Genomic DNA, 26,203 nt, shown 5'->3' on the forward strand with positions numbered 1-26,203 from the left:
GGTCCCGATACGGAACTACATCCACAATTTCTAAAAAATACTCTCACGAAAGCCCTCCAATACTTCGTTGTCCTTTCTCCATAACAGAGCGTAACGCAGAAGCGGCTCGAGTTCCATCAGGTCTCCTCGTGACCGACGCATAGAGACGTCGAAGGGGCACGAACACATTTTCAGCCACAACAAAAGGAACTGAAACTGGCGCCAAGGAGTTTGTTAACTTCCCTCCGAAATATTACGTTCAAAATTGCTTCGGCGCCATTTCCGACGCGATGCTCGAAACGCGCCTTGTCACTGCACGAGTAAGAGAAAAGTTTTTCGACCATCTGACAGCTGAAAACGCCGTAATTGCACCGTCTGGCGGCAGGGAAGAGAAGCTACGACGCCATCTTGACACCTTTTCTTTACATTGCAACGAGAAGGCGGACAAGCTAAATTGGTGCCACTTGGAAGAGTCGTTGCATTTTTTTCTTTTTTCTTCCCGAGGGTTTAAGTGGCGTATTTGTGGTTCTGCATTTGGTCGATCTTCGGCAGACGACCGGTTGATCGTGACTTTTGTTACAGTAATGGCGCCACGGGCGGTTGAATTGCGGCGGCGGCAGGCGATTACCGGAACTATACGAACGCAGCCTGTGCCACGATGATAATAGGTAATCACGGGAGACGTTGGGTGCCAGCGTTTAACTGGACATTTCGAAAGCGGTCGCGTGATATGGTCGTGACGTTGCGAGCAGACGAGTGCCACCACGAAATAATGGTATTTATTTCATTTCGTAATATAAATCGATCGCGCTGAAAGACTCAATGCGCAAAATGTGAATGCCGTCAGCGAACATTACGTGCTTCCGACAGTTTTCGAAAGAACACGCAACACTTAATAGTTTCGGATTCTGCTAGAGTACGTGACGTCACACGGAGCTATGGCATCTGCCTCCTAGCAACAGAGCGCGTCTCCGCTAATGGCGATTTCGGGTGGTCATTTCATAGCAGCACGGCCTACCGTTCGGAAACTGCTAGGTCGGCGCCCACGCTGGATCACGTGACAGTTGCCACCTGAACATGACTGCCAGGAATCCAGCGGTTTTAGCCGCTTGGATGACGCTGGGGCAGTTTTTCTCAAACTGCGGGTCATGACCCCACAATGGGTCATGAGCCTTTTTCTGAGGGTCATGGAGGGTTCAAGCAGACATGAAATATGCATTGAGCCACACAGACCAACGTATTGATTTGCTTTTATCGAGAAAGCAAATATATCCTTCTCATTAAAATACTTGATTAAATCAACCCTTGTTTAAAAAAAAAAAAAAACATTATTAAGCATTTTTGGTAGCTCTCTCAATGTCTTTTAAATAAATTAAGTGTAAATGTTATTATGCACAACACGTTCGGTAAAGGAGCAGCGAAATCCCCCACCGTTCTCCTGGAGAACGTAGCCCCCCCAAACTGTCTGTTTCAACCTCCTCTTTTCCTTCCCTTGTTCCCTTCCTCTTCAACCTCTACAAATGTATATGCGTCATTGAAAAAAGTAAATTTTCGGAATGCTTATAAAAGTGTGTGCGTGTGTGTGTGTGGGGGGGGGGGGGTGGTCATGGTTTTGCACTACTCAAAGGGGTCACGTACCGGAAAAGTTTGAGAAACACTGCGCTAGGGGCATTGCGATCGCTGATCTTCGGGTTTCATCGTCTGCTAACACACGTGATACTTCCACGTGCGGGCCAATGCGGGCCCTCGCCACCCTCGCAGTGCGAATGTGACGACTCCGGATACAATTGGGCAACCCGCTGCCCGGTAGCATCGAGGCCGGTTGAACACTGCTAGTTGGCAAGTTTCCGGCGCTCGGAAAGCGCCACGCGAACATACGAGATCTGTCAAAACTGGCGAGAACAAACGGGATCTGGAAAAAAAAAGGAAAAGGAAGAGAAGTATAGTTTCCACGAAATGCCCACCGGAATTCGCCGTAAGTTGGAAGAGTGCAGGGAGACTGCCAGCAGCTGTGGTGAGGAGAGGGAAATTCACCTTCGAAGAGCAATGTCTGTAGACGCGTGAGTAGACTGGGCCCCATGACGTCACGCTCTTTTAAAAAATAAAAATAAAGAAGAACGAAATTTGTGTCGTGATGATTCTGCATGTGAGTAACATAGCGTGACACTACGCAAAACGGAATCCACGTATCAGAACCCTGTATATCCCTGCTCGGTCCGGAATGCGTCGTGAGTTAACCCCAAACTCCCAGAAGGTCATCCGTGACCTGTGCTCGGCTAATATGGAGCTTCGAGCCTTCTGCAAGGCATCATGACTGCAAACAATAGCAAGAGACGGCTCCGGTATACGGAGTCGCAGGAATAATTCCGCCAGAGTTCTCACACTCATAAACTTGCCATTGTGCTTGCCAACGGCAAGTTGCCTGAGATATCGTACAAAAATATAGAAAGTACGAAGTCCCGGCCAGAGAGGTGATATAATAGACCTGTCCGAAAAGCAAAGGCGGAAACAAAGGTCTCGACTTCTGCCCTTTGCCCTCTCAACGGCTGGCGGCAGCTCAATTACGCCGCAGACAAATCGTTTAATAATACCGCGTGACTGCCGGCAGCGAACCGTGAAAACACTGCGGTGTCGCCAGAAGACGCCAGAGTCTCCTTGAAAACGACAACCGTGGGAAGTGTGGATGGGCCCTGAAACACGCATTAACATAAACGGTCGTTAGGGAATGTTGGTCTCAAGACAGCCTCTCCGGCGCTCCTTGGATGAATTACTATTTATGTGCTTGCTCCTCTGCCTAAAACATGCTGGCCCACGCATCAAGTCTGAAAGAAGATTCAATCCGCCATTTTCTATTTTTGAAGAACTAACAGGAGGAAATGACCTCTGCAACCGATTGAAGGTTAGTAGAAGTCGTTGAAAAATGCCTGACCGCCGGCAGGAAGTGAACCCACACCTCTGCATTGGAGGTCATGTGCGCTAAGCATTACGCTACACTGGCACGGGTTACCGATGTCTTGCCACACATTCAACTATCATTCAACTAACAGGGTAAGGAGCGGATGCAGAGAACGACGCGAAGAACGACGGGCGCAGGTGGCCTCTGTTCGGACACTTTTCAAAAATCCTCCACTCTTGGAAAGGAGCGCGTCGGAGAATGGGAGAACGTCGTGACGTAGCATGGTCCCCTCACACGTGACGTATTCCGGCGCGGCTCAAGAGGCGGCGGTATCGCGTGAACTGAGAAGAAACAAAGCAAGAAGATAGACACGAGGACTTTTCGTCGTCACGCGAGGATCGGGTCGTCCGTCCGCGGCTGTTTTCTCCGACTGTTTTTGTAAATTTGATTGCACAGTGGCAATACACTGCGCCACAGGGAAATTATTTTGACTCCCGATGGATAGGTTTCGAGCCATGTTAGACGTCGCCTCATTGCTCCTTTACGGGGTAGTTAGCAGACCTTCGTCTGGCTAACCTTTCTTCTTTCTTAAACATGTCTGTCCCCCATCAGTTTCCATTCTTTATCCGCATCCGATCCGCCTTGCATCCGCATCGTGCAACACGGACCATGTAGTTCTCCAGTCTAAAAGATTTTCACAATTTGTGCAAGAATACAGTTAACACTGATGGCACGCAGATCGTCTGCCCGTTACCAAACGCTCTTCCCGTTTAACCTTGTTTCTTTGAGAGCAACATAACATGCACAACTATTTCAGTAGTTTACGGTACTAAGCTTACCAAAATTGGAATACAACTCAGACACATCTGGCTTGGTTGCAAAGCAAAGCAAACGATAACGGCGGTTTGCTATCTACTTCAGCCACTTCCGCGAAGGTAACTACGCCGTAATTCGCCTAATTAATGCTAATGGTTCAGGCACTATGCGCAAGCATAAGCAGTGTGAACTGTCCACCTTCAGTTCTGGTTTCAACCACTGCATGCAGCATATTCAAAGTGCGTTTATGCACTCATTGGGTGCACCTGCATTTCGACGGCAGCCAAATATGAAAAAGCAAGCAACCATATTTATTCCAAATCACCCGTCTCAAAATTGAAAGCACTTGACATAAGGTACAGCATGGGAATAAGGATGACCATTATCCCTGCTAAATATAAATATTCTAAATTTAAACGATGCTCGTACCACTGATGGTGACAGTGATGTTAAATGCAACCATATGAGTACACACACGTCACTAAACTAAATGTCACCAGGGACCATCTATTTGCCATGTTACAGCACTAGTCTTGAAGAGCCATTGTTCTGCGTTACCTCGAAACATCACAATAGTAGAGACACACAAAACAGATTAAAAGCTTGTAAAGATAATACCTACAATTCAATTCTTTTACTGAACATTCTCTATGGCTCAGGCACATGAAACGCACATCAATGATCTCTACATTCCCAAACAGTTTTGCAAATTACCGTACTTGTAGAGAAATGTAAAAATAACATATTTGTCTAGCTGCCTGGCTCTACTTTTGCATGCATGCAGCATTGCTCTACTTTCAATCGAGATGTGCAATTCATGTTTTGATAGCAGAGCAATGTGGACAGTCCGAAATCTGAGCACCACTACAGGCACCGTATTCAATATACATACTTTTCCTTTCAGACTCAAATGAAACCATAAACTACGTACATCTCTTTTTCAAAACAGTTAAACATATTGCAGGCAATCACAGAACAATCTGAAACACTTGCGAAGTTTCATGGCAATTCATTCTGCAATACAAGGCGTTTTAGCTCAACAAACATGTCCATCTTAATTGCAAGAAGTAATTGAGCTTCCCATACTACAGAAAACCGAAGGCAATACAGCGAGCAATAATGCTCGCAACTAGATTTTCAATGTACCCAAGTCCTGTTGCAGGTCATAAAAAATCATGACTCGACAGTATCAAAATGGAAGGCAGACACTTGTGCTCACAATGTTACCTGACTTCCACGGCACACGACTTACAGCGAGGTAGGGTATGGTAAAAGTAACTACACCAGAACCCTGAGAGAGGCCTGTTTGGTAGGCAATGTTTCATGATGTTGTGCCTACACAACCGATAACACATGGTGGCATATTAAAGAGGTTGTGGCAGTTTGCCACAGGTTACGCCGTGCAAATGTAAAATACGGATATTAGCAAGTTTTACAGCAAGGGGGGGGAAACACGTAGTAAATCGGCTCAGTGAAGTCCTCCATGCATTACACCAGGCCCGAAAAAGCTATGCCACACGTATACCAGCCACCTCGGCACGTTCTACATGGCCCTAAAGGCCATCAAGCAGCTCCACTCATGCGTAATTCGTGCCTTCAAATAAACATCACATCCACTGAAATTTGAGGCAGAACGCTAATTTAATTTCAATGCTACCCTTCGTCCGGAATGCTCCGTGACAGGCGGATCATGACAGCAGGTGATGCTAACTGTTGTGATCACATTTTGTCTACGGTCAAACTGCTCAATAGCGAACACCTTTTTAACGAAAATACCACTACAGCAAATTTTTCTGTGGTCTCGCTGGAGCCCTATAGGTCCAATAATGGACATCCCTTTTAACGAAAATACCTTTACTGCAATTTTTTTTTTTCTGTCCCCTGAGTTTCGTTGTAAAGGAGTTTGACTGTATCATATGCTCATATGAATATTCACGTATGTTTCAGTTATTGCTAGAATTGAATTCTCAAGAATGTGTGCTGCAAACTACTATTTTATTACTCCTTCGATGTATCATAACATTCCACGCTTATTGCCATCCAACGATGTCACCACCATGCTGTGTGATGTAGCGAGCATTGTTGTGGTAAGCAACTAACCTAAATTTGTCGCAAGTTTCCTATGGGAGCGTCATGAAGCCTTCACGCATGATGTAATACATGGAGGCCTAGGCTCAGCGAATACCAAGACTCACCCAGCACGCACATCCGTCAGTGAGGCTGCCACGGTTGAGGTCGCGTGCTCACAAGACCCACTGGAGACTATCCGAGCTGTGTTCAAGGGTACTGCATCGTGCTCGCTACGACACGTACAAAAATAACTATTTTTCTGCGGTACTCTGGCATGCATGAAGCAATGAACAACCTGTATCGAGGCGTCACAACCCCTTACGCTGCCAAAGTTCTATGCGCTACCAACATGAGAATGTGGCGAATGAAAATAATTCGGGACAATGGAATTTGGACCTCAACCCGGATGCAACAAAGGACTCAAAGACAGCGATGTCATTCTGAATATAAATGATTGTCGAAGCTTGGAGAAACTGTGTACGTGTTCCTTAAGAGGCGGCTGTCATATAAAATGACCGAATAGAGTATGAACTGGTGGATAACTCCAAAATGAAGAAAGTCTGAGTTATGGGCAGAGACACAAAATACAGACATGACTCAACCGCTCAAACCAGCAACAAAATTTAAATGCACGTGGAACACAGAAATACGTATATGTATGCACCTTTGGTCCTGTCTTTTCGCTTACTTACGGTCGACGTCTTCCCTGGTTTTCCCTTTCACTTGTCCCTCTCTTTTTCTCACACAGTGTGTACATATATTTCTGTGTTCCTTGTGCATTTAAATTTTGTTGCTGGTTTCAGCGGTTCTGCCGTGCCTGTTTTTTGCGTCCTTGTCCATATGCCAGGCTTTCTTCATTATGGAATAGAGTAACATGTTCATAGTCATTTTGAGGTTCTCCTATTTAAAATGAAACATCAGATGTTACACTCTTTTTGAGGTACACTGATAAAAAAATTCCGCTGTAGTCATTCCTGGCACAAGCCATGCCGTAGCATTTAGTTCACCAAAGTTGTGATGAGTAATAGTGGGATCAGTGAGATCTGCCTTTCAAAATTGTGGCAATGTTTTTGTACTGCCTCGATTGATACAATACGTAATACAATATATAAATAGTGGAATCAAAGACTGCTGGTACACTAACCACAGATTATATTTACAATGTTATAAGCTTGAAAACAGTCCAAAAGCCAGGACCACACCATGATCCCAGAGATAAAATAGATGCCAGCTCTATGACAATATAAAAGCCACTAATATAAAGTGCATGCTAAAGTGCCTCTCAACATACCACCAAAGCGTAATTTACTGGGCGTAACACCCGTGTCGCAATTTTTTATGCTGTGGGAAGTACAGCTCAAAAATAAAACATTTCTCTACGTTCACCTGTGTTTTTCATTTCAGATGACAGCAACGAAGCACGGTGAGCCATGTTGCAACCAGCCATAAACACCTTGCAATGCTTAAAAATGCACATAGGAAAAAAACAGAGGATCCGCCACACCACAAGGAGCCAACCAGCCATACATTCAAGGCCTCTCTATAGAAGGGTACACGCGTTTAGCTGCCTCTTTAAGTTCCTAAACCACTGTTGGCACAGCGGCGTACGAGCTATTAAAAGCCATGGACAACCATTCATTAAGAGCTGCAGTCTGGAAATATCGACCGAGAATGGGCAACCTCTGCACACAATTTGCAGCACGTCCCAAAAAAGCTGCTCCCCACACAAAATCGTGTGCTACCTGTGTGAATGGAATGCTCACACCACTGTTGCTGACCTGACTCTTCACCACTTGGTCTGAGCATATTAATGAGACTTTCTCTTTTTAGGAGGATAAGCCCTTGTGCATGAGATTCGATCGCGGCCAGACCCAATTAAGGATCACCGTGTCTCACTTGGGACGGATCTTCTCGTAGAAAAACAGCTGCTTTGGCACGCCTTCATCCAAGGTGGAAGAGGTCAACGTCCTTTTCTTCACCGCATCAAACTGTTCCGCGGCAAATTCATAGAAATCGTTCTCCATCTGCCAGACGCGTGATTGCATGACTGCCGCAACGGTCTCTTTAGATGGCTCTTGCTTGTTGAAAGTCTTTCGCAGATGCGTCTTCTTTCCTATAATTTAACGCAGTTAGAAGGCTAGGAATAGACAGGGAGACTGTTGGCAGGAAGAAGACAACCGAAGGCCATAATGACTTGCGCCGCATGCACTTTTCTTTAAAATACACATCAGCAAAAATCAGGGGTGTCTCTGTGTGGAACGTACACAATGAACCAGGCTCAGGATTGTAAAAAAATCAATTTTCACTCTTTCTGTGGTGTTGCCAACGGTTGTAAACTTTAAAGCAAGGAGATGTTCCACTGAAAGTTACACGTGTTGTGATGAAATTGCCTGAGCTGTTAGTGGAAATCTCCTGGATTCCGGACAGACTGTTTATGTCTCACGATCAAAGTTGCTAAATTGAAAAGGAACTGACATTCATCTTACCCGTGCAGTAAAATACAAGTAATAAATGCAGTGCAAGAACAACACACAGTTTACTTAAATAATTGAAAGCAAGTGTCCTTACGTAGTTGCCCTAGTCGTATCCACCTACGCCTGATTTTTGTAACATTCATTGACCTCAGTGTTGTTAAAACAGTATCTACTTATATAATATGTGTGGGCCTGTGTTACTGCTTACATACCAATTTCACAGTAATTTTTTTTCAATCAGTAAAGCTATTTCAGCACTGATTTAAACCAGGGAAGGGTAACGGACGTATTTTCGTTACCATTTTCGTTACAGCTATATTTTCTTTTCCGTTATCCGTTTCTGACACCAGCCTTTCAATTTCGTTTCCGTTACCGTTTCCGGTAATGGAAAGGCTGTTAGAGAGCTTCGGTGTCACGCGTACTCACTACACAAGTAATTTTACGTCGTTGGGATGCGCACAACTTGCAAGATTTAAAAAAAAATGTAAGAACATGTCTTCAGTCTTCACTCACCCCGAGTCTAGCAGCTCAAGACTGCGCAACCTTCATCCAATGTTGCATTCATAAGCGGACGCTCTCAGTAGTAAATAATACTGCCACAGACACAGTGAAATGAAATAAAGTAAAACATGAATAACTAAAAAAAATCGTAGGCTGTCATCCTTATGCTATAGTGGAATATAGTCATCTGTTGATGTCCTGGAGTTATGAGGACTGGGACAAGGTAAGCGAGGGATGAACCCTGGAGATCCAATATTGTGCTTTGTTTCCACGCTCACGTGTAGTATCTAGAGCATTACAGGGAATGGAGTCATCAAAATAGAAAAATAAAATGAAAAGTCACTCAAATGTCATAGCACAACAGGAATAGCCATTATCCGAACTCAGTACCGTTCGTAATAATTTCGTAATAATTTTCGTTTCCGTTTCTGTTTCCGGTAATGGAGGACCGTGGTATGCATTTCTGTTTCCATTACCCCTCCCTGATTTAAACTGCAATTAGAATAAATTATTCCAATCAGTCAGACAACATGTGTTGACTGGTCCAACAGGCAGAGGGAAGCAGAGAGGAACCATAAAATGTGGAACGAAGGAATGCAGGGTTTGATGTGTCCTAAGCACATGTGACACGCCTCGCTCAATAATGTCACCCATCCACGTTCTCACGTTTTATCAGGCACTTCTGATCTGTTTCGCTTTGGCATACGAACATTTGTACATGAACAGTTTGTGTCCCAATGAGCTTTTTAGCGTGGCACCAAAGCTTGTGATAGTCCGCAAATCAAGCACAAAAAGACGCTGGTACAGCCGAGGCTACTAACCACTCTGTGATACTGGAAAGGGGCTTAATGATACCCTGTTGCATGGCAAATTGAATGGCATTGCCAGCGAATGCCATTCGCAACGAATGTCATTTATTTGTACATCATCGATCTACACAAAGAAAAAGAATGTTATTCGCAAATGATGTCACTATCGATGATTAAGACACCAGGGCCCAACATATGAAGCGATATACACGTATATTCACTACATTTTTATTTTGTTTCCTCAAAACTAGCGAAACATTAGATTATTTCACAAAATCGTTGCGTTTTGGACGACGCTCAATTGGCTAAGTATTACAAGCCAAGACAAGTAAGAAGCCTATCTGGATCACACTTGGCAGCAAAGCGGGGATGATAGTGGCCAAGCGAGCGAGTTAAGGCGTCCCGCTCATTGGAGGTAGCCAAGGTCATGCTGAAGACTGAGAGGTGGTGGGTTCGAACCTTAACACCGGATGTGCTGTCTGAGGTTTTCCAAGGATTTTTCCGAAGACTTCCCGGACGAATGTCGGCACAGTTCCCCCTGAAGTTGGCCCAGGATGCATACTAACCCCCCTGTCCCCCATTCCTTCCTGCTGTCCTCTCTCCATCTGTCCACATCTGTATGCCGCTCAAAGCTACAGTAGCTTCGCGGCACTAACGCAGAATTAAGAAAAAAAAATGGCGGTGCGGGGGCATGGGAGTCGACTGGGAATGAGGGTAGTTCTCTGAAAAACATTGTTTGTTGAGCCTTCCTTCCTTCATGTCAAGAGTTAGCAAATTTGTGATGAAATACTGGAGCACAACCCTACATTTGTGTTAAATTTCTCCTAATTGTTTACTGTCGTCGTTTTTGCTACCTCTCTACTGACGACGGTATGCAGTCCGTGCGAGAGGGAAAAGTGAATGAGCTCCTCGAACTCATTCACTAGGCGAACTGCATTACGTGCTTCACTGCGTGACATGGAACGAATGTCATTCGCTGGGAATGACATTCAATTTGCTGTGTGACAGGGGTATAAGCGGACGTTTGTTGATGGTTGGAACACTGCAAGGAAATCTTGGGTTGTTCGGCGATGCAAAAGACTTTTGGTGCCAAAGGGTGGCTGGCAAACAAAGGAAGGCTGGTGTTGAGAAAGCAATACATACCAGATAGGAATTTCTTTGTGGCTCCCCTGAAAATACGAGGGAATGAGGCTTCTAAGACAGCTACAAAGTCCTCCAAATGCTCTGTGAGACCGACGAGGAAGTAGCTGTTAATGAGGTTCTGTTTCGCTTGTGCAAGTGCCCACGGATTGCCAGGTATCCTACAAAAGAGCGCACAAAATAAAACGCGTCAGACTCCTCACTGGCGTGAGACATATTGCGTTCAATTAGTATTACTACACAGGTTCAAGTGGCATGCCCATCCGCAAAGAACATTTGTAAGGTAAGCTGTTTGTTATCACGTAGATTGGGCTTAAACAATATCAACTGTGACTTCTGCTTTCAGTTTCAGGTGCGATGTATGCAGTTCAGTTACAATTATAAGCAGATATCAGCTCAAGCTCTATGAGCATGGAATACATATAGGGAAAGGAGGATGAGTAATAATATCGCGAGGCCTATTGTCACATTGCTTCTACTGTATGGCGACCGAGTGCTTCATGGTTGCTAAGGAATCACGACAAGGTATTGTGTATAGGCATCCCGAAGTGTAAAGTGAATGAAATGTGACTCTTGATTCACCGAGCTCGAATTGACAATTGCAGTCGTACTTTACGGAGGAAGACAAACACCTACCAACAGTCAGCAGCTTGCCCACAAAAAAAGGGAACTTGAAGCCACATTTTGTCTTCCGCACAATCAATTCCTTTCGTTGATACACATTCGTCAAAAGTCTGGCAAAGAAAAAACAAAATGTCAGCAAGAACGCACAAGGACAAATATGGTTGAGAGGACATAAGATGCATCAACAGTAGACATAAGGCAGACTCATGCGGTCTGGTTAACATTCGTTGTTTTCTTCGCCTTGCTCTCCTCCCGCGCTTTAAGGAAGTAACGTAATCTGCGCCAGCTTGCAGAACGTGGTAGGAAACGACAAAACCATTATTTTCATTCGCAGGGATCTGGAAACCTGCAAGTAAGCTTGTCGAATATGTTGATTGCAATCAATTCCCCCAGATTGTTACTGTAGGGAACGCCATCATTTTGACCCAAATATCGCGGATGGGCGTGCCGAGAGAAGCGATTTTGTTGCATTTCCCGTAGACTCCCATGTATCGAAAATTTGACAAAATTTAATTCGTCAAAAATCGGCGGATCGCATCAAGCTTTCAAAAATACGTCATTCCCTAGATAAACTCGAGGGGAACACGCCCGCACCTGTTTCATGTGGACATTTAAGCGAGTTTTACGAGAGCCCTGAAAACAAATATTTAGAGCCTGAAGTTTTCGGGAAATATTTTTTTTCTAAATTCGGGGAGTAAAAGTCGGGTAAATAAACATGTGCGCAAAATTCGTACAAATTCGGGTGAAAAAACTACCAGTACGCTAAATTTGGGGAGAAATCGGGTTCAGTTACTCAAACTAACTGAACTGGTTCGGTACAAATGGCGGTGTAAATGCGTTTGCTACCGAACAAGTTAGCGTGCATTCCTACAGACGTCTCAGTGAGGGCAATTTGCCGGGCAAAAATCGGGTTTCACCCTAAAGAGGCAACCATCAATTCGGGGTGCAAATTCAGGGAAGAATCGGGTTAAACCCTAAAACTTCAGGCTCTACAAATATTCCCCATAGACTTCTTGAGAAGTGAGTCCGCTTTAAGCATGAACGGTAAAAAAGGATAAAAGAAATGGGAAGTAGTTACCATTTTGTTTCCCTGCCGCCTACGAACGAGGTATGGCCGAAAGTCGTCTCCGTGTCGTAAAAAGTAGAAGTACGAGACGAGCCTGTCGAGAGGCCTCCGAATAATGTTGATGTATATGGGATTCTTCGATATACCGAGCCTATAAGGGGAAAGGAGACAGCTATATTCAAACATGTCCTGCCGACTTCATTTCAGTCAGCACAGCAACACGTTAGCTAGAGTCATGCTAGGAATTTGGTTGGGACATGTAGCTTTCTGGTTTGAAGTGACTGCCGTAAGCTTGGACTTTGGAGGTTTTCGGTTGTGGCGGTGTGCACGTGCATGTGCTTCATAATCATAATAATGTGCTATATAATCAATGTTTTAATTGCTCTTTTTGTATGAAGGGGGGGCAGGCTCTGCCCGAAAGCTTACGTATTAAATAGTTACTCTGGCATGGTGCTTCATTCTTTCATTATTATTTTTCTTCATGACTTTTTCAACAAGCTGGACTGTGTATTATTTTACCCCCTTGATTTTAATTGTGTAGCTAATAGTGCAGATCGTTGTTGGTTGTAGTGATGTGCCACACAAGGTTAATGTGAGACAATAGAAAAAGCAGCCATCTTTACCGGGTGAAGTCCAGAAATGCAATGTGCCCATGATAGATTGCTGGCTTTATGGAACTCCATAATGTGATGTTGTAAGCAAACCTTATCTGCAAACAATTTCTGCCCATTATCAATCTATTTCACCTTGCTTATCAATCACCACATTTGGTTCAGAAGGCAAGGACCTATCTGTACCTGATCTGGAAGAGGCATAACGTGCATATTCTTGGACGTGTTGACATGTAACACATGAAACTTGTTGGTCCCACATAAGTCATAAGCAACACCCATAAAGCTTGTACTGCCAGTTTTAGGTACTCTGTTGTATAGAATAAGCAAGTTGTCCATTGCTCCCTCGGGCAGACCAAAGTCATCAAGCGGAGCATCTGTCTGGCTTTGCTGGACAGGGGGAAATTCGTGGAGACGCTCATTCAAGAATACCATCTGCAGCCTGCCAACGGTCTCAGCTGGGAAAAACAGAGAAGAACATGCAGTTATGAACATAGAGGTGTTAAAATGCGCTATAATTTCTTGAAGTAGACCAAATGAAGCTTTTTTTTCACACATGTGATGTCTGGTAACCCTTGAAAGTGTCATTAACTTGACTAGGCAGGAAACTGAAGTGAAAGTTACTCAACGAAATGTTTGATCCACCAACGCCAGAAACAGTATGAAGAGGCAGAAGGTCAACCTTCTCATTATACCAACAGATCAGAATGGACCAGTCGCTCATTTGCACTTTCCATGTGGGTAACAACTAACAATGCAGAAACTATTGGAGTGAACTCCCCTTCTGCTCATGGCAGCTTTGGGACTCTGGGTTAGTGGAGATTACCAATTTTTCTCTCCATCTTCTGGCTGGTTTCTACAAAGTAGGGATTATGAAGACCCCAAACTATTTGTGCGAAGCGCGGTTCGTAGCACAACTGACTAGTGCAGTGTTCCAGCTCCCAGACTACCCTGAACGTTTTCATGTCCAGATTCTGCTAGGACGGTCCTTCAACGCATTCACATTCGGTTTTTTGCATGTCACCTCAAGGGTGCCTCATAAAGTCTGATTCATCAATCGCAAAGAGCATTACTAATCGAATCCTGTGCTCCATGAACAGTATCGTTTCCCCAGGCCCTTCCGTGACTTTCTGCAAATGAAATAGATCGGACACTGCAAACGTACTCAGTTTCAGTCTTGATGCGTCTATGACAGCGAACCTGTTTTCAAAACGGACGTAAAGTGCACCAAAACACAGTATGACGCAAACAGACGCGATGACTTTCCACTGCATGACTCTGGCGATCATCTTACAGCTTCCGAAGATCTGCACTAATATGAAGGAGAAGGTCAACGCCGCACGAATGTCACACGCTCGAAGTATTTGTCGTTTACATGTTGAAGACTTCAGGTAAGGACAAACACAAGTACAGACATTTGCCGCGGCCGCGCCTGATTGATTGTGTGGAGCAGGCAGGAGCACGTTTTAAGCCGTAGGGGCGCAGTTTCGTATCCGCGCTAAACGCAATCACTACCACCACTACATCGCCACTTTGTGATGCACGAAGCTAAGGAAACAAAAGAAACCTATTTGCTGACCGATTCAAGACACAAAACAGGGACATAACCCCTAAAGCACCATGTTCGATTTATTTTTTGGAGAGTTGGAATGCCATTTTTGTCACCCACAAAGTGTCAATAGACGAGTTCAGAAAATCCCAGAGTGCTTAGCGTCGCTTTGAACTGTGGGAATTTACTAATACGAAAGAAACGGGTGACCTCCAAAGAGTTCCGATTTCTCCCCTACCTGTCCATTGTCCACGACGTGTAAAGGTCAGCGAAATTCGGAATGTGAAGGATTATTCTTCGTCCCCCCGCTCAGCAAGTGCCCACGATGCAATGCGTGAGCAAAGAGCACTAGGATTTTCTGAACTAGTCTATTAATTGTTGATGGACAAGAACAAACAAACAGTACTCAAGTGAATTTACCGGTGACGCTTCACCGGTGACAGCATGTGACTAGTAGTTCACTTCTCTTTGTGAACTTACTTGAGCAGAGGGAACTACGTCTTTGCACCCCCTGTGCAAGATATGCATCCTTGGGGTGGTGCATCACGTGGTAGTCTGAAATTGCCAGAAGCTCTGAAATCGAATAATGATAAGGGTACACACAGACATGCGGCCACTCCTTGTTTAGCCTTCCAAACAAAAAGGTACATTCATTTCTTACTACAAGAAGATATTCAACAAACTTTATTTTCTTCGGTAAAAATATTGTGGACAAGTAACTGGACATACATCGAAGGTAAGGTATGGAGTCCACAAGTAAAAGTTTCACCATGGACACCATGTTAATTCACAAGTGTCTTGTCAAATCATCACATCCTCGCACTCGCACATGCACAACAAAAATGAGACAATTCGCAATAACGCTGCTGAATGCACACACATACACGCATTCATAGGCACTGCTGTACACATACCATGTAAAACTCAACAGAAACAGGAATCTAAGATATTTGTGATGATCGAAGGAGAGAACGCTTTTCATTCATGCTCACTGTATGTAGTAATTGTTCCAAGTTTTTTTTGTTAAAGCTGATGAATCGCCGTAGAGTAGTCATCCCAGTTATTGTACACAATACAGTTACCTTCTCTAACACCACTGAAGGGTAGCATGTACGTAAATATTTACATCACTTTACATGAGGCGTGATTTGACCCATCACTTCTATGACACCCACAGGGCTCCCCTTTGAGGAGACATTTTACAAAGGTGGGTTATTCGAGTTCACATTTCCAGCGGGGAGCGCACACAAATCATGAACCGCAATATACAAGGGTCACTAGAGACAGCATAAAGAATCAACAATTAAAACACATAGCATAGCAATTGTCAAAACATTTTGTTACTAATGACCTTCAGCAGAAGGACTAAATCATCAGCTAATTGAGACATACAGCTGTATGTACAAGAAAGAAGAAAAAAAAAAAACACTTTGTAAAACCAAAATGTGCTTTAGGTCCAATAACTGTTCACAATTACACATATCTCCAAAGTCTAAGGCATCCGTGAAAGAAGCGTAAATTATTGATAACTGCCGTTATATTTGGTAATTACTACTCATAATAATCGGCAGTGAATAGTCTGTGCAATGGAATTCAGAAAAAAAGGTCGCAGGTAAAACTCCCTGCAAGATGGAGTTGACATCCTTTTCGATGCCTTGGAGTAGAACCGAGGTTATTCGGGATGAAGTGCATGGGATAATGTTGGGAACAAAAGCAACATTAAAAAAAAAGTGTGCATCCTTTTTGGATGGCTACTGCAGTAAAAGCCAACTATGGTACAAAATCACTCTATGTGCCATAAAAATACTGGAACGCAAAGGCTTTGAGTACAGTAGTGGCTCCCTCTGACAATAGTATTCAAGTACCCAAGTACTTCGATACTATACCCAAATAACGAATAGTACCCAAGTGTCACTGCCAATAGTAACGACAAAGGGCTGTCCCGAAGTCGAACTGCAGTGTACGGCACAGACTTCTTCCCCATCTTGTGCAGCACGAGCCTTAGCCATAGCCTTAGCCATCAATGCACAGTTCCCATATCCTGCACAAGACCTAAGAATACTATGTACAATACACTTGCATGTCAGTATTATGGCACATCTGCACTTACGTGTCAGTGGCAAAACACGCGTAGTATAGTAGTATTTGAGCGTGAGTGTCAGCACAAGCAAGGAAGAATAGAGTAAAGCATCCGATAGAATCTTCGTTTTCGTACCTTGCTGATCAAAATTTCCGTAGAAAATATGAGTACTGTGATATGATACTTATAATGCAGCAGCTAAAATGACTAAGCAGATCACAATTCGTACATTATGTGCACTATTTCAACACTTATAACGGAGTAGACCTGACTTCAGCCACAGTTTTGCACGAGGAAATTGTTGAAAGTCAAGGTCACTCTCGTAATATGATCAGAAGAACCATTTTTACACAACAGCTAGGAGGTAGCTATCGTTCGTGAAGCAAATGCAGTGGAAATCCTGTTTCGTCTGAGCCGTGAAAGAAACAGCTATGCCGGATGCGGAACATCAAACAGATGCAATTGGAGCACACTGAACCTGCAGTATTATGTACTGGACACCTGAATGGGAAAGAAGGACAAATGAAATTAGCATATGTTACCTCTGGTAATGTTGCAAGCAGGTTTTCAAGAAACAAAATGAATATAGCAACAGACAGAGCCGTAGACAATCTGATACAGTACCAGCAGCTTAAGAATTTTGAGGAAAGTGTTTTGTCCAAATTTAGCAAGTCATGTTCCTAAGCATCTTGAGGCTTATGTTGTATTTGTCTGTTTGTGTGTTCCAGCATCAGAATAGTTGTTGTGGCATTTTGTTATTACTACAATTTTATTTCTATCACCACAAGACCGTGGCAAGTGTGCTGCTGATTGTTCCCGGACAATAGTTATCTCAATGTTTGATCACATGTGGCAGCACCGTATAATGGCAAGTAGGTAATAACTTTATATTTCAAAATGCAATTATAATATAAGTATGTGTTCCTTACATTGTGTTCCACATGCAAGAGAAACCACGAATAAAAGCAAAGCCAGTCAATAACCAGTGAAGTCACTACCCTAAAGGACGTCCTCCATGGATAGTAATTATACCGTATTGGGTAATTCAGTAAAATTATGAACTTCTTCATTAAAAATTGCAGTAAAAACTACGTGCAGAGCCTTGTGTTTTGGGGTTAAACCCGGTGAAGCCTCTTTTTACCCCACCCCGCACCCCCGCTGAGTTTGCATCATCATCATCACTTAGGGTAAACATCAAAAACGAACTTCGAAAGATCTGAATTCAGCCACCAACATGGGTATTGGAGAAGGCTAAGCACTGCACATTCAACACGGCCACTTCGAAATTAGTGTTCATCTAAAATGTGGCAAGCGCTTTGTATTTAATTTTCCATCCCACTCGATGTTATCTGATTATACACTATTTTACGGCTCCTGAAATACGTAGAACCTCCAATTTTTCGCCTCCAATTAAAAAAAAAACTAGAGAAATGCGTTTGCATTAAGCGCCTTTCCGGTCCATACTTGAATTCCGGGTATCCACTTTCGGTCTAAACCAAACTTCCGGTCTAAACCAAACTTCCAGTTGTCCACTTCCAGTCTAACCTGACTTCCAGTTGTCCACCTCAGGTCTATACTTGACTTCCGGTTCGACACTTTCGATTACCATATGCAAGTCCATTTAATTAACCTTTAATTAGCCTCAATTACTTTCAAATACCCTTTAATTACTGAAGGTAACTGCAGGTTACCTGAGGTAATCTTTAATTTTGTTTAATCTTTCACTTAATTACATATATCTTACATTCATTACCTTTCAACTTTCTTGCTTTAATTACCTTTAATTAGTCTTACCTCATACTCTTAATTACCTTCAACTACTTCAATTTCAAATCATTTACCCCCATTTACATTTACCCTCTTATATCCCCTCTACATGCCCGCTTATACCTCTGCCTCGGAGAGGCTTCATCTCTCTCTCTCACTCACACACGCACACACACACACAGCTTTTCCCATTTTGACATTCCTAATGCTAACGCATTAAAAACACACAAAACATGGAAACACAAGTGTATGTTTACATGTAATAATACCATTCCTGCTGTGCCACATGCAAAAAGTTTCTCGCACGTAAGCCTTACAGAATGATGATGCTCACCTCTTGAATCACTTGACGTAGCTGGCACAGTTACTTATACATGGTGACCTCTAGATACGATGTGGGGACAAAACCCTCTTCTGTGTTGTCTCGACGCACCCTTGTCCACCCGTCTCCCTGGTCCACCTCCACAACTAAAAACTCCTCTCTTTCACCCATTGGAATGGAACCTTCACTTTGGGCTAGGCAACAAATATCACATAAATCAATGGAGCATTATGCACAGATATTGTCACCTCACCATCAAAGGGATACATGGCTATAGCAGTGCCCAGAGCTGGCAGGAGTTCGGCTTCGTAGGGCTCCCCTTCGTAGCCGTTCTCTTCGAAGTCATCCTCGTCTCCAATGGCAGAGTAATTGCTGCCGAGATGATTTTCTGGGCTGTGCACGTAAGTTTTTTTTAGTTAACATATAACTAAGGGATGTTCGAGACACGCACATTACTAAGGTACATAGATCGGATGCACTAAATGACAACACAGATACTCAAAAGTTAGACAAAGGCATACTGTTCGCATAAAATGACATACGAGAGCAGCAATACAGAAATGCTTGTAGTCTGACGTTAACATGCTCCAGTTTCATGGACAGTTAGTGTGCAGCCTAGCATGCCTCGTAGTCCGAGATGGGTTTGGACAACCACCACCGAGGAAAGAGAGAAAGAGAGAGAGAGAAAATTTCGCTATTCTGCAACTGATCTTGTTTCCTGTTCTGCACACAGGGTATGACATGGGATGGAGCAGTATACAAGTTAAATCTCGGAAGTTCCCCACATCTATGTTAGGAAAAAAAGCATAAACGCATCGGCACAACCCTACAAAAGGTGCCACTCACGCATTGTGTGTTGTGAGCGGCGTGCCAGGTGCCAGAACCTTGTTGTTGTTCTGGTGATTGTTGGTGACGCTAGACTCAGACGCGCTCCGGGATAGCGAGCCCTCAGAGAGGCTGTTTCGGTATCGCTTCTGTGTGTCTGGTGTTACCTTCTGGCTATCCACTTCTGTCAAATAATTCTGCCAAAGAGTATTACAGATTTCTTATCTAAGATCTTTGCGGCGACGCGCGTCCTTCAAAAAGACGCTAAGTAAAAACTAAGTTCTAGGTATATATGCTACGCTGAAGGTTCCACATTTTTGGAGGTCATGCTTACAAAAGCTTTGAGGAGTTGAAAATTACTTTTCCCTCAATTAGCCTTTTGTTTAAGAACTAATTTTAGTTGTATTTTTGTCTTCTCTAGATCTTGCAGGAATAGAAACGGTTTTGGAACTGGAAGCAGTGAGGAAACTCGCAAAAGGAAGAGGAACTGGTATTTTTGGGGGTTCTGGGAAGCGACGTATTGCCAACGACGTCTCCCCCCATAGTTACACTGCTAAAGAGCTGTCAATCCTCTATGTCCAGCTTACAAGAGAAACAAGAAGAAGAAAAGGGGACATTACTAAAATATGTAGTGTATGCAACCTAATTCTGGCAAAGCCCCTAATAATCCAAAAAGTTGGAACCCAAGCTACACAACATGGTTATCCTTAGAGCATGCAGTACCTGCGGTACATAACTGTAACGAGAGTCGATTTATATCCAAACTAAGATAAAAGCAACACCCCCCACCTGATACTTTTCCAGCTCTGTCTGCAGCTTTTCAAGCTTTTGCGTGTTGTTGGTAATTTCTCCCGTCAGAGAATTCGGGTCACCGAGTGCTGGATTTTTTTCATACGACATCTTCAGCTTCATAAGGCCCTCTCTGATAACAGCCATTAAAAAGAAAAGCCAATCACTTTGACCCCTCAGTATAGGATAGGCAAAAAGGACAGAACAGACCTGTGCATGACATGGGCAATCAGCATGCACAGAGAAAGTGACATCAAAGTGGGCTTTAGCAGACACCATGCAGAAACCCTGAATGTTCCGAACTCTATTATGCAATGCATGTGTAATCCACAAAACGGTTCATCACAAGGCATAATGGAACGGGAAAAGTGTGCGTCGATTACGTATTTAAAATTTGTCAGGCAGTCTGACAGCGCAAAAATTTGATGGTATAAACTTAAATTAATGGCATATTCAGCTTACACATCAGACAGAGCACTACAAAATATTGCAATGTGTCTCTAGCGGTTACGCTTAAATGGTTGTATTTAATGGTTCGTTTAATGGTTGTACACAAAGATTGTTATGGTAGTGTGGAAATCTAGGATCACTAGGAAATCCAATTTGTGAGTTATGAAATTCCTCACTTGAGATGAAAGGCAATCCTAAGCTACAGCGGAAAGCACTAGCACCCCATAGCACAGTTTGACAGGAATGGTTTTGATAATCCCTTTCTCATATAAGCCACTTTAACTGTGAGGCCAACAAAGACTAACCAAATTAGCATGATTAAGGCCCCTGGTTTTCTGCTGCGGCAAATTCAAAGTCCCACGGCACCGACTCGTAAATTCCGCGAATTTTTTCCGCGGCAAGGAGTCAATGACTGCTTGAAACACTTTATTTTCTTGGATAACATGGGAACAGAAAATATTTTATAATCTTACAGATTCAAAGTACTGTTGTGGCTCAGCATTACATGATATCTTACGTCCTCCTCTGACAGCGAATGCTGTCTGTCGCGTACAATAATTTTATAACTGCTGAAAGATCTTTCAGCATCAACAGAGTTTACAGGAATTGACAAATACCTGATTTGTTAGCCAGCTCCCACATTCCGCTCCAAAACCCAATTACCGTATTTGCCCGCATAATTTGCGCACTTTTGCACGCGCGTGCCAGAAATCCCCGGCTCGAAAACAGGGGTGCGCAAAATATGCAAGTAAATATGGCATGTCGAAGGGTCACATGTACCTTGGAGGAGATGGGAGTGTGCGCAGCACGCGCTTCTATCTGACGCTCTTTTGCGTGAACTTGCAATACTTCTCCATGAGACGCTGTACGTTGTAGTAACTGTCCACATCGCGCCAACCGTGTCCTTCGACCCAATCGGATTTCCGCAAAATTTCGTGACAAACGAAAGGATTCCGCGATGAATTCCAGATTCTGCGAAATTTCACGGAGTTGCAGAATCGCGGAAAACCCGGGGCCTTAGCATGATACACTACACCCTCCTATTACACCGTGTGTGAGGGTAGAGCCCACCCATAAGAGCTGGGTGGACAGCTGCCAGGAGCTGCATTATACATGATCCATGGGACCCCATCATTTCTAATGATGGCCCTGGTTATGCGATTTGGATGACCCCAAGACTGTGCATTAAGGGCAGTTTATAATTGGGCTCCCAAGTTCTGATAGATAGTGCTTTCCAATGTAATTGAATTAATTCAACTGAGTGAATTTTAATTAATGTTTCACGTGTGCAGTCGCAAAAAGGCAGCCAACAAAAATCATGGCACAATCAGGTAACTGAAACGTTAAATCGACTATGCGAATGGGCTACGTATGTGAATAGTAGATGAAAGTAATCTTCTATTGTGCATAGGCAAGTCATTAGGTTATGTCCTTGTTGTGTTTCCCAATCAACTGAGATCCCCTGCATGTGAATCCCAACACGTATCTTATGAAGCTATGTGCAGTATACTACCATTCAAGCATGAGCACCTGCAACCCCACATGCCATTAGCTCAAAATTATTGTATCATGTTAGTAGATCATAGGCACATGAAATTCAATGCTACAACATTTTCAGCATAATTATCGCAGCTCCTTCAATGAATGCCTCGACAGCTCAAACCTTACAGTGGCACAGCCAAGAAGAAATTAGTAATTCAAATCTGCATGTACATCTGATTGCTTAGAGTGATGTTGTGACTTTTTATTTTTTCATTGGGAGAGCTGTATGCCATGCAACACCAGTCTCTGCATACTACATACTGTGCACTCCAATATGAACTGAAATGATACTACAAAAGCAGCTTTGCTAGGAGATGCGAAAGCAGCGAGTAGACACCTGGACCATGTACTGGACACAAAAATCCATCCTTGGGAGGATTCTTTTCTCCATTTTGCAGCGTGGTAACTAGCACACATATTAACTTGGGTTTTTGTTCAGGTTACGGTACATTTTCACCTAATTTGCAAAACTTCAATGTCCCATCTTTCGTTGAAGTGCCATTTCTCCACTTTCTTAATCACAAATGACAATCCAAATCATGATAATCATTTGATGTCACAAATAGGAACAATTTATGTGTGTAACTATTTATGTACAAATGGGAGACAGACATAAATTACGCACACAGGTAAGTTTACCCAACATGCTTGCACCGTCAAAAGTCCGTTGTACACTTTCTACCACGGGCTAATATGGAATCTCCATAGAGTATTAGCATATGTGTTTTTGACTATAGAACCAAATTTCCCACCAATGTAGAAATCGTTATGCCAAATCTTTCTTCATCACAACCTTGGCTGTCTGGTCAATGTTTGCTAAAATAATCAGATCATAAGACTTGGCTGTGTATGCATATCTCCCAAGAAGGTTTCCAATAAGGTCATAAGTGCTGAAGAAACGAAAAAATGTCTAACCTTGTTCCTGTGACAGTATTTATCTCAGTTCTTATCTTATCCACTTCTTGGACTAACTTTTTTCTCCTCTGGTTTGGAGGTAGGTCACTGTAGTCATCCTTAAGCTCCTCAATGTTATTCTGCAATAAAAAAAAAAATAATAATATGAGGGCTCTGTACTGCATTTAACATTCTGATAAATGCAAGGTCAAAAGTTTAAATATGCTTAGATCCCACACATGTACAGTGTAAACAATATTGCACTTTAAGGTTTCCCAATCAGAGACTACCATGCAGAAACCACAAAATAAATGCTGTGCTGTGAACCTCTATTTCTCCGCCAATGGAAAAGTGAAAAGCATGGCATGTGCTTTCAGTGTGCTGAGTGCTTCTAAACACTTCCCAAATGCATGTATGCATGCATGGGCTGTATGCATTTTCTGCTAGAAAGGTACAATGCTGTCCCTACAGTGCAGTTTGATATACTTTTATTGTAGTTTCTTTGTGTTCCTAATGGAGAATATTACGAGTTTCACCGCACATACACATATTATGTGACAACAAAAGTAGGCTCCTTGCTCAACACAGGTAGCACAGGTGACATACTCTTAACTCAGTTGCACTGATGACAGCCATTAATTTAGTGTTAGTCGTGCTTGGTATTTCTTTGCAAAAGCATACTGCCAGCAAATATTATCTCAAAATATTGTACTCTATCTGTGCTTACTGTGTTTTGCATTTTGATTACAAAATTACAAGTAGGCTACAGAAAACACTGTTGTTAAGTGTGGTTCACTTGAAACCTACAGTGTTGTAAAAAAAAATTATCATTAGCACCACAAGATTCTGCGGATTGTTATACGTAGTGCTAGAAATAGGAGTGTGCTAGTGGTGGAGGCCAAAAGTGAAACAAACAGGAAGCTAACTACTAGAATGGACCAAAGCTCATATATTAACATAAAGAGTTGTGCATTTTGCATCTTACATTTTCTGGACAATACCGTATGATTTTTCAAGTGACCCACATTAGTACTACTCCGGCAACAAAAAATTAGAGAACCATGCACATACTGAAGAAGCCTCTCTCTCTCATGGTTAGTTCAGCAGACTCTAGGTGAAAAATGCACATACTACATAGTACACACGTATCACAGGATGAATTTTCTCCAAAGCAACCGTCAGCAGCGTAGCGTGAGGGGGGAGCCGTAGGGGCAGTCGCCCCGGGCGCAATATTTTTTGGGGCGCAAAGTATCGACAGAGAGAAAAGAAAGTTCGAAAGAAAAACAGTAAAACTGTTCATCACTTGAAAAATTATCGATTTTTAACGTTGGGCGCTGTTGGAACGATCTTCTGGGCGCCTCAGAGACGGAGGCAATTGAGGCAAGGTTCAATATACCATGCCGGTTTAAAATTGCGTCCTGTGTGCTTCGGCAGTAGACTGTGTGTGTTGAGACAGCAGAGCATATTCTCGAAGTGCAGCAACTGAAGCTCAAAGTCCATGAGGCGCTTTCTACTGGATGGGGGGGGGGGGATTCTGATTAATTCCTGTTGTGTGTCTTGTTTGAGGGCGCAATACTTGTTTCGCACTGGGTGATGGGAATCCACGCTACGCCGCTGGCAACAATGGTAGTAGTACACCTATGAGAATCCTACTGTCATTTTCACTGGGAATGCAACTGGGCATACGTTGTTATTTGTAACTTGTGGAACTTAATCTCACACAAGGGCTGTGGAAGTGAAAGAGCAGTCTTTTAATAGAGAAGCTTCAGCTACTTCCATTACTTAGTGGCTGGTGCTGCGCAAGTGTTGTGAGAGCAATATGAGGCGGGTGTACTGAAGAACAGAACTGTGGACGGCATGCAGTAGGAGTTAGAAGGATGCAATAGGCAAAAGCAGTACTTGCCAGGCAGTGAGAAGCACCAAGTTTTGTTAAATACTTACATTGGTATAACATGATGTGAAAGCACGCACCACAAAAAAAGGTCACCGGGAAGGGTGGAAGAGAGAAAGAGAAGACCAAAGCCATGTAAGCACATGTTCCGAGTCCAGAAGTGACAGCACACCATGAATGCAGAAAAGCATTTGTTACGAAGAAATAAGAACAGCTAAGCACCACCACCAAAATATCAAAATACAGGCAGCGCCTGACCAGGAGTTTCTGCTTTGATCCATATTCATCTAATCATTGTATTTCCTACTTTTCAATGTCCACGGAAAGGTGTACCTCTTCCATCTTATTTACATCCTTGTTTCAGCTGTACATGCAGCATGTTACATGTAACTTGAAAAAGTAATAAAAATCAATAGTGAAGGTGCCCTTAATTAAGCCGCATTCACTCTGAAGTGTCATGAACATGTTGAAACTGTGGAGCCTCAATGGGTAGCAGAGGTGTAAAAGGTCAAAATAATCACTATGCCAAGTGCAGTAATAGTTATGTATGATTTTACGAGTTAGAATACTACATCCCGCGTATGATAATGACTAATGTTTTGTTTTTTAGAAGGCAACTTTTCCTTAATCCAACCCTAAATACTTCTACAACATTTCTCTGACTTTGGGACAACCATGTTTTGCTAAACTGAACATCAGGAACGTACATCATTTAAACAGATGGCATCCAATGCTGGTTCTGTTTGCATTATGGCACAACATAATAATGTGCACTGTAATACTTACATATCCATTTTCATTGTTCTGTATACCGAAAATGATAAAAGAGGCTGGTCACAAACGGTATACATAAAGTACTGAATACGGTGTGCTGAGATTTTAGTCGACATTAAAGAACCATCGGGTGTGCATATTTAAGCCACAGGGCAGCCACTGTGTCTTCCAACGTAAAGTCCTATATCATATATTACTCATAACGATTTATGAAGATTTAAGATATTCATTCACTCATGAAGCTCTCTCCTTCATACACACCAACACATCACACAATCCATATGGAACCGGTAGGAACAAAGGCAAAACAAAAAAGGGTAAAAGGGAAGCGGAA

General features: G+C 43.1%; 2 protein-coding genes across 6 annotated transcripts in view; both read right to left on the minus strand.

Annotated features, from left to right (window-relative positions):
• Positions 1–3,981: 3,981 nt before the first annotated feature.
• On the minus strand, positions 3,982–14,974 carry LOC135368637 (heparan sulfate 2-O-sulfotransferase 1-like). 3 transcript variants are annotated; one of them, XM_064602042.1, is made up of 7 exons: positions 14,956–14,974; positions 13,173–13,444; positions 12,999–13,084; positions 12,388–12,526; positions 11,322–11,419; positions 10,689–10,846; positions 3,982–7,874 (listed from the first exon to the last, which is right to left on the minus strand). In XM_064602042.1, exons 2-7 carry the CDS (start codon positions 13,419–13,421, stop codon positions 7,654–7,656), a joined length of 951 nt encoding a protein of 316 aa, XP_064458112.1. In that variant the 5' UTR covers positions 13,422–13,444; positions 14,956–14,974; the 3' UTR covers positions 3,982–7,653. The 3 variants fall into 3 exon arrangements, with proteins under 3 accessions (XP_064458112.1, XP_064458111.1, XP_064458113.1); XM_064602041.1 differs by lacking the exon at positions 14,956–14,974 and adding an exon at positions 14,152–14,466; XM_064602043.1 differs by lacking the exons at positions 3,982–7,874; positions 14,956–14,974 and adding exons at positions 7,889–10,587; positions 14,152–14,467.
• A 230-nt stretch (positions 14,975–15,204) lies between these two features.
• The window catches only part of LOC135368638 (formin-binding protein 1-like), a 51,969-nt gene continuing 40,970 nt past the window's right edge, over positions 15,205–26,203 (minus strand). For 2 of the 3 annotated variants that reach the window (XM_064602046.1, XM_064602044.1), the window contains exons 10-17: positions 25,882–25,899; positions 25,108–25,140; positions 23,226–23,344; positions 20,319–20,451; positions 19,551–19,726; positions 18,958–19,097; positions 18,717–18,898; positions 15,205–17,116 (exon numbers count right to left, since the gene is read on the minus strand). In XM_064602046.1, the coding sequence (XP_064458116.1) occupies positions 18,747–18,898; positions 18,958–19,097; positions 19,551–19,726; positions 20,319–20,451; positions 23,226–23,344; positions 25,108–25,140; positions 25,882–25,899 (771 nt within the window). In that variant the 3' untranslated portion in view covers positions 15,205–17,116; positions 18,717–18,746. The remainder of the gene's footprint in view (positions 17,117–18,716; positions 18,899–18,957; positions 19,098–19,550; positions 19,727–20,318; positions 20,452–23,225; positions 23,345–25,107; positions 25,141–25,881; positions 25,900–26,203) is intronic. The other variant, XM_064602045.1, reaches the window with a different exon arrangement.

The sequence above is a fragment of the Ornithodoros turicata genome, chromosome 9 (assembly GCF_037126465.1).
Source record: "Ornithodoros turicata isolate Travis chromosome 9, ASM3712646v1, whole genome shotgun sequence".
NCBI classification, from domain to species: domain Eukaryota; kingdom Metazoa; phylum Arthropoda; class Arachnida; order Ixodida; family Argasidae; genus Ornithodoros; species Ornithodoros turicata.